The sequence below is a fragment of the Lycium barbarum genome, chromosome 1 (assembly GCF_019175385.1).
Source record: "Lycium barbarum isolate Lr01 chromosome 1, ASM1917538v2, whole genome shotgun sequence".
Taxonomy (NCBI): domain Eukaryota; kingdom Viridiplantae; phylum Streptophyta; class Magnoliopsida; order Solanales; family Solanaceae; genus Lycium; species Lycium barbarum.
This window is the reverse complement of record NC_083337.1, coordinates 105,642,808-105,654,850: the sequence shown is the minus strand read 5'-3', so window position 1 is coordinate 105,654,850 and position 12,043 is coordinate 105,642,808. Positions and strand designations below refer to the sequence as shown.

Below are 12,043 nucleotides of genomic sequence, written 5' to 3'. Positions count from 1 at the left end.
TATATATATATATATATATATATATATATATATATATATATATATATATATATATATATATTTAAATTAGCTTATATTTAAAGGTCCTGGCAGTCTCATATCCCCCAACAATTCATTGATTTTGTTTTTTATATATTATCGATTACAAAATCACTAATTAAGCTAGAAATCATAATCAAAGCAAAAAAATGTTATAACTTTAAGAGACATCGATAACATATCGTAAAATCACAAATGTTATCATAAAGTACCATTAGTTTTTGAAACTAAAAATTTAAGTAGCATTATCAGATCACTCAAAAACTAAATTTAAACACAGTACATTCATTCCAGCATTCTAACATCTGTTCCTACCAAACAATACAATGAAATCAACGGTTGTCACTAGGATTACTATCACCGCATGATCTTCTTGCGTCCATGGGCGAAAGGGATCCACTCGCCGCATCACTTGGCTGCATAATGAAAAGCATAGAAATAGAGTTAGCTACTATCCTGATAACACCACAACTCTTTATTCAAGTTTAATTTGGAAATCCAACTGCTCACTTACAATCTTATATAATATCTTATCAACTCATTGAATGACAATTAAACAACGTATTAATCCATGAGTATATACACCAACCAAAAGTATACAAAATACATCAACAGAGTGTAAAAACGAATTCACATAGCTAGTACTAGAATATAACACCAGCATTAATATTTGGAAAGATAAAAAAGAGTGCCCAATATGATTTAGGGCAAGGATTTGTGATTTAATTTCGTACAACAAAATTTGTAATGAACCATGTGAAAATAAAGGAAGGAAGTCATATATGGATCTTAAAACAACATTTTCGTACACTTTTTTTTTTTTTGAAATATTGTAGTCATACTCATAAACTTAAGTCAGAACCAAAATCCAAGGACCATTCAACACGTCTACACACAAACTAAGGCATAATCTAACAACAACAGAGGACTTGCCACTCAAATATCTATATGCTTCAACACTCCTGTCAACAACTGCCTCATTGATAAATTCAACATATCTTCTCAAACACTCGCACAACTTTTCCAGCATTAACTCCATGAAAGATTTAACAGACTAAAAAAAACCCTCCCAGTCAAATCAAGAACAAACCTCTTATTACTTGGCACTGTTAAAGCAGTAGATACAGAAAGATCAGATGAATCTATCTCTGTACTTGTCAAAATTTGATGAGAAGTTTTGACAAAAGTCTCTGTTGCACCATTACATATGGTCACTAGCCTTTCTCTCATTTTAGCTTCATTCTTGGGATTTGTCAACCCAGAAAATATTTCATTGTAGGTATTGATATGCATTGTTTTGTCAAGATAAATAGTAACAGCAGTGCTCACAAATACTTGTACACAATGTCCAATCAATTCTATGCACTTATCCTGGAAAAGATCATCAGCATAGTACTCAAAATCTGAACTTTGTTTGACAGAATAAAAAGCCAACACCAAATTCCTTGCAAAACTTCCCATAATTACAAAAGCAAAACCACACCCTGCATCAGAAAAGAGCTTATTTAAGACTTGGTCAAACAAAGTAGAGTCCATTCTCTCTGTTTCTTGATGATAACCTTTGAGAATTCCAATTGTCAAAGCGCTAGTGACCTTAGCAATAGACTCTGAAAACTCATCTGACTTAGGAACCTTGGAAATTTGCCTCAAACTTCTAGGAAGTTGATCAGAATTTGACAGTATAAACTTCTGTAAGTCTATAGAGAAAATCCCAATTGTATCAGCAGAATCAGACACCATTTCAGCTAAAGAAACAACTGAACCAAAAAGCTTCAACATATGACACACTTGTTATCATGGCACACCCCTATTTTTTGTAGTTTTGATCTTGTAAGGATCCTGTCATATCCTACTATCCAGCAAATGAAACTCGGTTATGGTATATTGAGTTTATTCCACACCACCTCTCCCAATACCAATACCATGCTTCTTGGTCTCATTTCCTCCATTTAAATTTATCTCTAATTGAGCATATCTTCTTCCAGTACCATGAACAGTCAGTAGGAGGTTCAAATCTTTACACAATGATTCTATTTTCTATATTAATTCATCAAAATTGAAGGCCAAGAATCAATTCAAACAGAAAATAAGTCAGTAGCCAAACACCTCAAAATCAAATCTTTAAACACCTGAAAATCAAATCTTTAAACATAAAAATGATTCTATTTTCTTTATTAATCCATAGTAGTTCGTCAAAATTTAAGGTCAAGAATCAATTCAAACTACACCATACACCTCAAAATCATTGTGTATCGGGTATTGGGTGAAAATAGCTCTATCATATATTCTCTTAAATTGCTACTAGTAGCAGTATCTATTAAAAAAAAGGTAATTAGGTCTTATTTTGGTACATGACAGTAAAATTATCTTTATTTATCTAACAAAATAGTAGGAAAGGACCATCATATTACAATTGGATCATCTGAATGCCGATACTGTTTTTTCGGACACAAAATAAACCAACATACAATAACAACCAAGTTATTTTTATTTGCAGCCCACTTCTTACCAATAGATTTATAGACATGTCCCATTGCAACTGACTCGGTTGTCCTAAAGAAGAACTTGGGCTTCAAGAATAAAACATTGGTTAGCTTATACCTTTATAATTTGATATAGTTGTGCTTCTCACCAAAAAAGAGACAGTGATATAGTTGTAATAATATAGAGCTTATACCTTTATAATTTGATCGAAGACGCGGTTGAAGTATGAAATAGGTAAACTTAACCATTTCTCAAAGTTGATTGGAAATAAAGAGCAGTCACACGCCAAAATTCCACAAAAGCGTGAAAGAAGGCCGCGTCCATCTCCAAATGGTTCATCCAAGTAATCAAAATCAACCACAATACGTTCTTCACACGTTAAATTGATCACTTCATTAACTTTCACTCTGAGTTTCCTGATATTTTCTTCTGAATCTATAATAAGAAAAGAGATCAGTTGAAGCCACGAGAGAGATGAACAACAACTTAGAAGGTATTGTTGAATATGTACTGATAGTCAAAAGTATTTACCAATTGCGTCTACAATCCAATGCGACCTAGAACGCTTTTTGGATGCGGCCTGAACTGTTGGAGCTGGCTGTGTTGAGTCCTGATCTGTCGAAGCCAAATGTGATGTCGAGTGAACTGACAGAGATGGTTGTGGTGAGTCCTGATCTGTCGAAGCCAAATTTGATGTCGAATGAACTGATCGAGATGGCTGTGATGCTTGGTGAACTGCTTGAGCCGGCTGTGGTGCGGCCTGATCCATCGGAGCTGGATGGGATACTGACTGAACTGAATTTTGCTTCTTCTGCAAACGCTTGAACCTTGGCATATCTACAATTCAATAATGAATCCTGCAGCAGGAAGCAATGAAGTTAGTAAGCAGACCCACAGCAAAACTTCAAGATTGAATATAGCTGCTGAAAATAGTAGTAAATTAGAAAGATCAAGAAATGTTTGAACATATTAAGTTCCACAATATAACAGCTGGTCAAACACTTTCTAAATCCTATGCAGAACCCAAATAACAAGAAACTAAAAAATTCCATAAAGAACAAAGATAACTTTCTTAACCAAAAGATAGTAAGTTGTGGAAAAAACACTAATGAAACCTTCCTAATCAAGCGAGAAAAAAAGGTGACGAAGGGAACTAAAAAAGTAATGATATACCTATTCAGTCATATTCTCCTCTATTGCAATTTGGATATTCTCGTAATCAACATCAAAAAATTGTCCAAATTCTTGTTGTCGATATGGTTCATTCTCGTATATTTCCTCTTCATCAACCTCTCCCATGTCAAACAAATCTCTTGGCTTTAGATGAACAGCCACACTCCATCCTTTATTAGTTTCATCATCAACATAATAGACCATATTTGCTTGTGATGCTTCAATATACGGATCGTCATCCTCACGATCACCAGTGTGAATCAATTTAGAGAAGTTGACACAATTAAACTTCCAAACATCTGATTTGAACCCTCTGTTTCGAGTAGTGTCAGCCCACTGACATTTGAAGAGAACAACCCTGAATCGGCCATAGTAATTAAGCTCAATAATATCTTCTAACCTCCCGTAATATGGCAGGTCTGCTTGTCTTGCATATCTATCTGCACTAGATGCAACACAAGAAGTGTCAGAGACAAGAAAGACTCCGCTATTTTGAGTTTTTAATCCTTGTTCTCTAGACAAAGTTCGAAATTTGAATCCATTAATGTTATAAGCACTGAATCTTCTTGCATCTTGTGCCGGACCTTGTGCTAAGAACTTCATATCATCGGAGATAGTGTCTGCTATATCCGGATTCATTATCTAAATAGACAACACATTTATGTTAGAAATACAAAATTGATACAAGAAAACTTATGAAACCAATCAGGAAACATTCTAATAATATTCACTTACTCTCTTAGGAAACCAATCAGGGAATTCTTTACTAACTCTCCTCTCTACCTCTGTTGGTGAAAGTTTTCGGCCTCTACTTCTTCTGATGTGATGTCTAAATTCACTACAAAGGTGTTATATGAATCAATTTAAATCCAATTATTCTAAATGTTTCTTATAAATAAAATCAATTTAAATTTCTTACTCAACAAATGGCTTCACTGTTGCGCAATTAAGTAACACATATCGATGAGCTTGTGTTTTCTCCAAAAGAGTCAATGGTTCTGTTGTGGAACCTCCAACAGGTTTACCTTGTTGGGGGAACATAGATGACTTTTCATAAGCCTCATTACAATTTGGTTCATCATTTACACGTTTAGGCCGATTTAACCTTGACTCAATTCCCTCAAAATAACGAGAACAAAAAGTTAGAGCTTCTTCAACTATGTAGCCTTCAGCTATGGAACCTTCTGGTTGTGATCTGTTCCCTACAAGGGACTTTAAATGACCTAACAATCTATAACCAAAATAATAAGGTGTTAGAAGAAGCATTTATAGTGAAATACTATTACAAGATCGATTAAAATATTTTGAATAAGAAATATTTTACCTTTCAACAAAATACATCCATCGATAATGCACCGGGCCACCTTGTATTACTTCATCCACGAGATGAACAGTTAGATGAACCATTATAGTAAAAAATCATGGAGGGAACAACATCTCTAGATGGCACAGAGTTTCCACAATTCGATTTTGTAGCTTTTCAAGGTCTGCGAGGGTTAAGCTTTTCAAACAAAGATGCCTAAAAAACGAGGAAAGCTCTACCAAAGTTGCAACAACCTGGTTTGGAAGCACATTGCGAATTGCAATCGGTAACAATTGTTCCATAAGGATGTGACAATCATGACTTTTTAGTCCAAAGATCCTTTTCTGATCCAAATAAACACAACGAGATATATTACTTGAATAACCATCCGGCACTGAGATATTCTTTAAAGTCTTGAGAAAGGTCACTTTCTTCTCCTTTGGAATTGTAAATGCACCAAGCCTACATTCATCATTCTCATCCGGCCAAAGATCACACCTTATACCCATATCTTGTAGATCTCTTCGAGCCTTAACCTGATCCTTTGATTTTTCTTTATCATTTAGCAAAGAGTATATAATATTGTCAAATACATTTTTTTCAATATGCATAACATCCAAATTATGGCGCAACGAGTTAAACTCCCAATATGGAAGATCGAAGAATATGCTTTTTTTTCTCCATTATTGAGTTGCACCTTCTCCAACACTCGCTTTCCCATTTCGTTTCCTTTTACCATTCAATTCTATTTGTCTTCCAAATGTGACACTGATATCTTTCACTTGTTGCAAGATGTCTGACCCTGATAACTTCTTCGGAGGGGTCCTCTCTTCGACATTCCCATCAAAACGATCCCTCATCAGTCTAAATTTATGGTTTCTTCCTAAAAACCGACGATGGCCAATAAAACACCACTTTCTACTATGACGAAGGCGACAAGGTTCTGTGTCAAAATTACAAGAGGGGCATGCAAGGCCAGTATGTGTGTTCCAACCAGATAAGATATCAAGTCCAGGAAAATCACTAACTGTTCACATAAGAGTTGTTCGCATTCTAAACATTTCATCCTTTGATGAATCAAAAGTGTCCACACCTTCCCTCCATAACTCATTCAACTCCTTAATAAGGGGTTGTAGGTATACATCTATGTTATTCCCTGCCGTACGTGGACCTGGAATGATCATTGAGAGGATGAAATTTGGTTGCTTCATACACAACCAAGGAGGAAGGTTATATGGAACCAAAACCACAAGCCAAATGCTATAATTAGTACTCATTGTCCCAAAAGGATTGAAACCATCACTAGCTAGACCTAATCGAACATTTCGAGGATCAGAAGCAAATTCAGGAAAAGTTGTATCAAACCTCTTCCATGCCTCACCATCTCTAGGATGTATTATGGTTCCATCTTTGTTACCATCCTCCGCATGCCAGCTCATATGCTCAGCAATCTTAGAGCACATGAACAATCTTTGTAATCTTGGTTTTAATGGAAAGTAGCGCAAAATTTTTGCAGGCTTTTTCCTTTTCTTCTTTAGTTTCTTACTTGTAGTAGGTGCATGATCTTTATTGCTCTCATTCTCGGGCTTCCATCTAGAAGTGTGACAATACTTGCATGTTTCTGCATTAACATCATCTTCCCTGTACAACATGCAATCATTTGGACAAGCATCTATCTTGACATAATCAAGACACAACTTCTTGATGGTTTTCTTGGCCTCATAAAAAGAATTAGGAATCTTTGCAAATTTAAATGCATCTCTGAGTAGATCTATTATCATAGTCATTCCCTTGTCACTTAACCCAGACAAACACTTTATATGATAAAGCTTTAATAAAAATTCCAACTTTGAGTACTTAGACCCTTCATACAATTCTTGACGTCCATCTCCAAGCAACTCAAACAAATCTTTGTTATTTGAAGCAGGCATATCATGTAACATTTCTTCTTCTCCCACCACTTGTGACGGACCTACATCAACACCCTCATGCCTTAAGCCCCCAAATACTTCATTAATCAATAATTCTACAGGATTTTCAGTGGGTGGTACATCTTGAGTGACCTCTCTATTTCTGGAATTATGCAATACATTCATTTCCCCGTGCATAAACCAAGTGACATAATTTTTAGGGAACGGCTTGTCAATCAAATGATTAAACACTATTTTCCTGGTGTGCCACTTCCTAGAACCACATTTAGGACATGGACATTTTATTTTATCTCCTATAGCTGCATTGTTAAATGCAAAATTCAGAAATTGATTCAATCCAATCACATACTCTGGTGTGTTCCTTGGCATTCCAATTCAAGATTTATCCATTAAAAAATTAGATTAGTGTGCAGCAATATCACCTATAAGAATTCATGGGAAAGAAAATGAGTTGCCAATTAGCATAAGTGAACATAATAGAAAATGAAAAAATAATTAATTCTAACAGAGAACATACATAATCTAACATGGCTTTTTGGTATGTTTTCTGTATTTTTTTCTTCCTTCCTCCCTCTTTTGCATATTTTTTTCCCCTTCCAATTCATGGTTTTTTGGGGGAGAATATAGTAATATGAAGATTATAGATGTAAGTTTTCTCTTTTCCGTGTCCCTTTTTCTCTTCTGAAACATCCTATTCAAAGTTATTTTTGGTTAAACAATCTGGATTTAAGAGGGTCCTAACACAGCGAAAAGTAAGTTCTTTCAGGCAATTTGTCAAACACCTCTAAGGCAAGTTTGATAGCAGTTCCATTCTTACTACACTTTGAAAAGCTTAAAACAGTTTAAAATAAAGAATAAACCATGAAAACAGCGAAGCAGCTGAACACGCACAACAGAGGTGTAGATATTTATCACCAATTAGCCAAAAAAAAATAGGTGAAAGTAAGCTAAATCTTCCATGGAAGACTCAAAACACAGAAAAGAGCATTCTTCAATTTAAAACTCAGCACTGATAATCAGAAAAGATGGAAAAATAAAGAGGAAATCGGGAAAAAAACTCACCTAATAACTGTGTAGATCACCTAAACTGAGCAGTGAAGACACGCTGCAAAACGATCAAAATATGAAGAAGAACCTGGTAAACCCAAAAAATTAGTGAACTCATATTATTCATTAATCAGCGATTGAAGTGTCAATCTTTAAAAAATCATAGGTGTTTGAACATATAATCACATGAAAACATTAAGAAAGGGGAAAACCCATATATTGAAATACCAAAAATCAGAAGATACTAAAAAATGCAACATATAAATCGCCTTCGCAAATACGATTTATAAATCACGATATCAATATGAACCATTCTAACAATTACAATAAATACCAAAAACACATATATTACTAGAAAATTTTCTAACTCTTACTTATCTCAAACAAAAATTACAATTTCCCGGATCTCAAAATTGAAATATAAGCCAAAATAGAGAATTCTTAAAGAAGAAGAAAAAAAAGGAGGAAGACGAAATAGCTCTTCTTATTTTTATTTTTTTTGGGCTTAGTTGCTTTATAAATGGCTCTCTTGAGATTCTTGATTAACTTCCGTTGCAATTACTTGTTCTTTCAGCTTCTCATCAGTTAATTCTTCACTTTCCTTTTCCATTTTCTTTGAGATAATAGATAGATTAGTAGAAGTAGTAGCAGTAGAAAATTTACCTTTGAGATCAATGTTTGGACCAATTTCGTTCAGAAACTCCAACTTCTATTTAAAACTAATTTTGTACCCATGTTTGGACCAATTTCATTTCACGTTTGAGAAAGGCTATTTCAAAGTTCTAAATTCATTAGAATGAGGCTAATGGTTTTGTTGAGTCTGTTTAATTTGGTCTAGTTCTAAATTTGTATCTTATTTGCAGAACTAAAAAGTAGTGAGAGAGGCATAGGGTTTTGAGAGAGGGGGAAAAGATAGGGTAAAATTTTTCAGAAAAAAAGAGCCAAAAAAAAAGTGAGGGAAAAATTACGCGCTATTCTTTTTCCCAGATGGTGGAGGTTCTAAACCCCCGCTATTTTCTTTTATTTGTGTCGGACATGTAAACCCCCGCTATTTAATGAAATTTGCGGGGGTTGTATCTGACCCCCGCTATTAAACCGCCGCAATTTAAGCATTTTTTGTAGTGATTATGGAATATTGTCACCACCTTCTTGAACGAAAAACCAAATTGAATGTTTTAAACCAAAAGAACGTTTCTTTAGAACTCAATTTTCTAAAACAAATAGAAGATTTCTAGACCAAGCAAAGTCGAGAAAATAAGAAATTTGGGGCTAAGGCCCAATTAAAACCACATTCTTAAACCCCACTTAACAAATTTTTAGAAAAAGAATGCCTATTTTGGGCTGAGCCCAGTAAGCGGAAAAACGAAATTTTTTTGGGCTAAGGCCCAACGAAAAATCAATACCCTTTCCTGCACTTAATTAATTTTCAGAAATGAATAAAATTTAGGCCAAGCCCACGTAAAAATACAACCTCTTTAATACAAATATTGGGCCTTAAAGTTTAATTTCAAAGACACAAAAAGAGGTTAGTTTTTTTATAAAGGCCGGACCTCTCATATATATATATATATATATATATATATATATATATATATATATATATATAGATATATATAGACAAATTGAAATCCATATAAATCATTTGTAAACATAAAATTTTTAGATAAGGACATTCTGAAAACGTGTTAAACGGATTAACCCGAACCATGTATGAGTCAAGCATGAACAAAACCCATTCATCCCACACTTTAAATAAATAAACTTTTTATATATCTTTGCAAAATCAATACTATCGTTATATATAAAAGGAACTAGTTGTATCTGGATATTATAAATCCAAGTCTAAATACCATATATGTAAAGGGGATATACTCAATTCATTTCAAAAAATGATATGCAAAATGACCGACTTTATAATGCGGGAAATAAAAACCAAATAAATAATTCAGGCAAATACTCATACATTGGAATTCGAAGGTCAATCGTATAGTACGGATCCTTAATGCTAGGGTGCCTAACACCTTCTCTAGGGGATCACCAGAACCCTTACCTAGAACTTTGGATCACGAATAATTTTTCACGGTGTATGAATAAACACCTTCCAAATTGGTTTTCCTAATTTCCTAAAAATTAGGTGGCGACTCTTTTAAAACAAAGTCCGAAAGAGCACCAACGAGTTCGAAGTAGCTTTCCGAGCGCTAATCCTGCCTGCGAAATGTGAACCGTTACAGATGGCGACTCTACTGGGGACTTAAAGGTTCTAACCATAAGGATTCCAACATAATATGAGTATATTTTCCTGAACTGTTTATGTGTCTACTTTCCCGCAATTATTAACTGTCAGTGCATGCATATCATAATTCTGCCACTCTTGGCATTTATGTTACATGTTGTTCCAAAGGCGACTTCGCGGAGCACGCGGTCATTCCTTTAGTATAAAATCAAAGTATTTCTTTTGGAACCGTTATGAGGTGGGGTTGGTTCGCGGTCGTCCAACATTCCTAACGCTTCAGCCCCAATTGTCCGCTCGGGTTGCTGGTTTTTTGTGAAAATCCCACTCTAGTGAAAATTAGGATAGAGCTAAGCCAATTCCCTACTGAACTAGAGAATTCATACTTAGACGAGCTTTGGGTACCTTAGACCTACCTAAAGCTCATTAAGAGATACTACCTTGTGTTCGGACGGTCTATGTCCTGAAGAACACCGCATTTCATTTATGTGCTATGTAGAAACATGTTTGTGCCTATGTGATGAACTATTGATCCTATGGGGATGGACGAATCTTAACCGTGTTTTGTTTTGTAGATGGAATGCAAAATTCATTTTGACATAGTTACCGAGGCTACAGACTGGTTGAGAGCTTTGTGGGAATGGTTGAGTGATGCTCATCAAAGGACAGTTAGCTGCACTCTAGGTCATCTACCCTCTATTATGACCACGAAAGGTTGTCCCGAGCTAATAGAGGTATTAGCCGGGAATTGGGAAAACAAGGAAATGCGTTTTGTTTTGGTGATATCGAAACGACTCCGACCCTAGAGGAAATTAGGGATTCCATAGACAACGATGGAACCTATCTAAGGAGATGACAAAAGACATATCACAATCTGTTATTTCCACAAAGGCCCACCGTTAGCCAAATCATGAAGTTTCTCGCCTTAACTGAGGCGCCCTGGGCACAAGAGCCCACGATAGCCTTTAGGGATCTATACTGGAGGTTCAGGGACGTCACCTGGTATAATTTGTATCAGATGAAGTTCAAGAGTAGAGAAGAATGGGAAGCTGTTAGACCTTTGGCGTTTGCCATAGCCCTACAAAGCACTATTGTAGTCTCGAAGAATGAGTCGCTGGCCATGGACATTCGAGTGATTTACTTGACCCATGCTATCTTCTATGGTATAACCAAGGATCAAGAAACCAAGTATTTTAACTTGGCACCAATCATCCTGGCAGATATTTTTCGGGCTTTAGACAAATGCCAGAATCATTTTTTATACTTCCAAGGGTGTAACATGTTGCTACAGTGGTGGATTATCAAACACATTAACATGGCTGAAGGAGTCCAGTATCTAAGCAACAACAACAGGATAGACCGCCTAACAAATTACTATCAGAACCTTGGTTACATGTCCAAAGGGGTGTGGGCCCGTTTCTTTGCAGTGTTGACTGAAGATAGGATCCAGTGGATATTCCCTGACTTCATTTCTGAAAGCATAGTGGTTCGGGGCAAAAATTACCCATTTGTGCCATTAGTTGGGGTTTGAGAAACCTGTCCTTACTATCCATCTCGGGTCTTAAGGAAATTTGGTAGAAGGCAATTGATGCCCCAGATGGGGAACCCCAAGCAATTTATTATCGAGCATACCGAGTAGAAAATCAAGAACGCCGGTGTAATTCTCAGGAAATGGAATGGTCGCGTGAGTTGGGGTCCAGACACTTTAGCTCCAGACAGGTTCGAAGCGGGATGTGACCCAGGGTATTATGAGTGTTTACAGGGACACTTGGCCAGTGCATCCATCCCGGGGCCCATACTTTCTCATGATGCCCAAGAAAAAGAGCATTTGAAGGA

General features: G+C 35.7%; 2 protein-coding genes and 1 pseudogene across 4 annotated transcripts; all 3 read right to left on the bottom strand.

Moving 5' to 3' along the window:
• Positions 1 to 209: 209 nt before the first annotated feature.
• LOC132643996 (uncharacterized) lies at positions 210 to 8,937 on the bottom strand. 3 transcript variants are annotated; one of them, XM_060360639.1, is made up of 6 exons: positions 8,641 to 8,931; positions 7,993 to 8,065; positions 3,055 to 3,380; positions 2,717 to 2,958; positions 2,549 to 2,609; positions 210 to 455 (listed from the first exon to the last, which is right to left on the bottom strand). In XM_060360639.1, exons 3-6 carry the CDS (start codon positions 3,356 to 3,358, stop codon positions 448 to 450), a joined length of 615 nt encoding a protein of 204 aa, XP_060216622.1. In that variant the 5' UTR covers positions 3,359 to 3,380; positions 7,993 to 8,065; positions 8,641 to 8,931; the 3' UTR covers positions 210 to 447. The 3 variants fall into 3 exon arrangements, with proteins under 3 accessions (XP_060216622.1, XP_060216534.1, XP_060216575.1); XM_060360551.1 differs by lacking the exon at positions 2,549 to 2,609 and having other exon boundaries at positions 8,641 to 8,937; XM_060360592.1 differs by lacking the exons at positions 2,549 to 2,609; positions 7,993 to 8,065; positions 8,641 to 8,931 and adding an exon at positions 3,697 to 4,330.
• LOC132643939 (protein PHLOEM PROTEIN 2-LIKE A10-like) lies at positions 452 to 2,535 on the bottom strand (annotated as a pseudogene).
• On the bottom strand, positions 4,428 to 7,332 carry LOC132643876 (uncharacterized). Its single transcript, XM_060360429.1, has 3 exons — positions 5,021 to 7,332; positions 4,616 to 4,927; positions 4,428 to 4,534 (listed from the first exon to the last, which is right to left on the bottom strand). Exon 1 carries the CDS (start codon positions 7,297 to 7,299, stop codon positions 6,031 to 6,033), a length of 1,269 nt encoding a protein of 422 aa, XP_060216412.1. The 5' UTR covers positions 7,300 to 7,332; the 3' UTR covers positions 4,428 to 4,534; positions 4,616 to 4,927; positions 5,021 to 6,030.
• Positions 8,938 to 12,043: the final 3,106 nt, after the last annotated feature.

Coding starts and splice junctions, on each gene's coding strand:
- LOC132643996 (XM_060360551.1), bottom strand. CDS start 3,358: ATGCCAAGGTTCAAGCGTTTGCAGAAGAAGCAAAATTCAGTTCAGTCA. Junction 2,959..3,054: donor TTGGATTGTAGACGCAATTG/GTAAATACTTTT, acceptor TTCTTATTATAG/ATTCAGAAGAAAATATCAGG. Junction 456..2,716: donor TCTTCGATCAAATTATAAAG/GTATAAGCTCTA, acceptor TTCATTATGCAG/CCAAGTGATGCGGCGAGTGG.
- LOC132643876 (XM_060360429.1), bottom strand. CDS start 7,299: ATGCCAAGGAACACACCAGAGTATGTGATTGGATTGAATCAATTTCTG.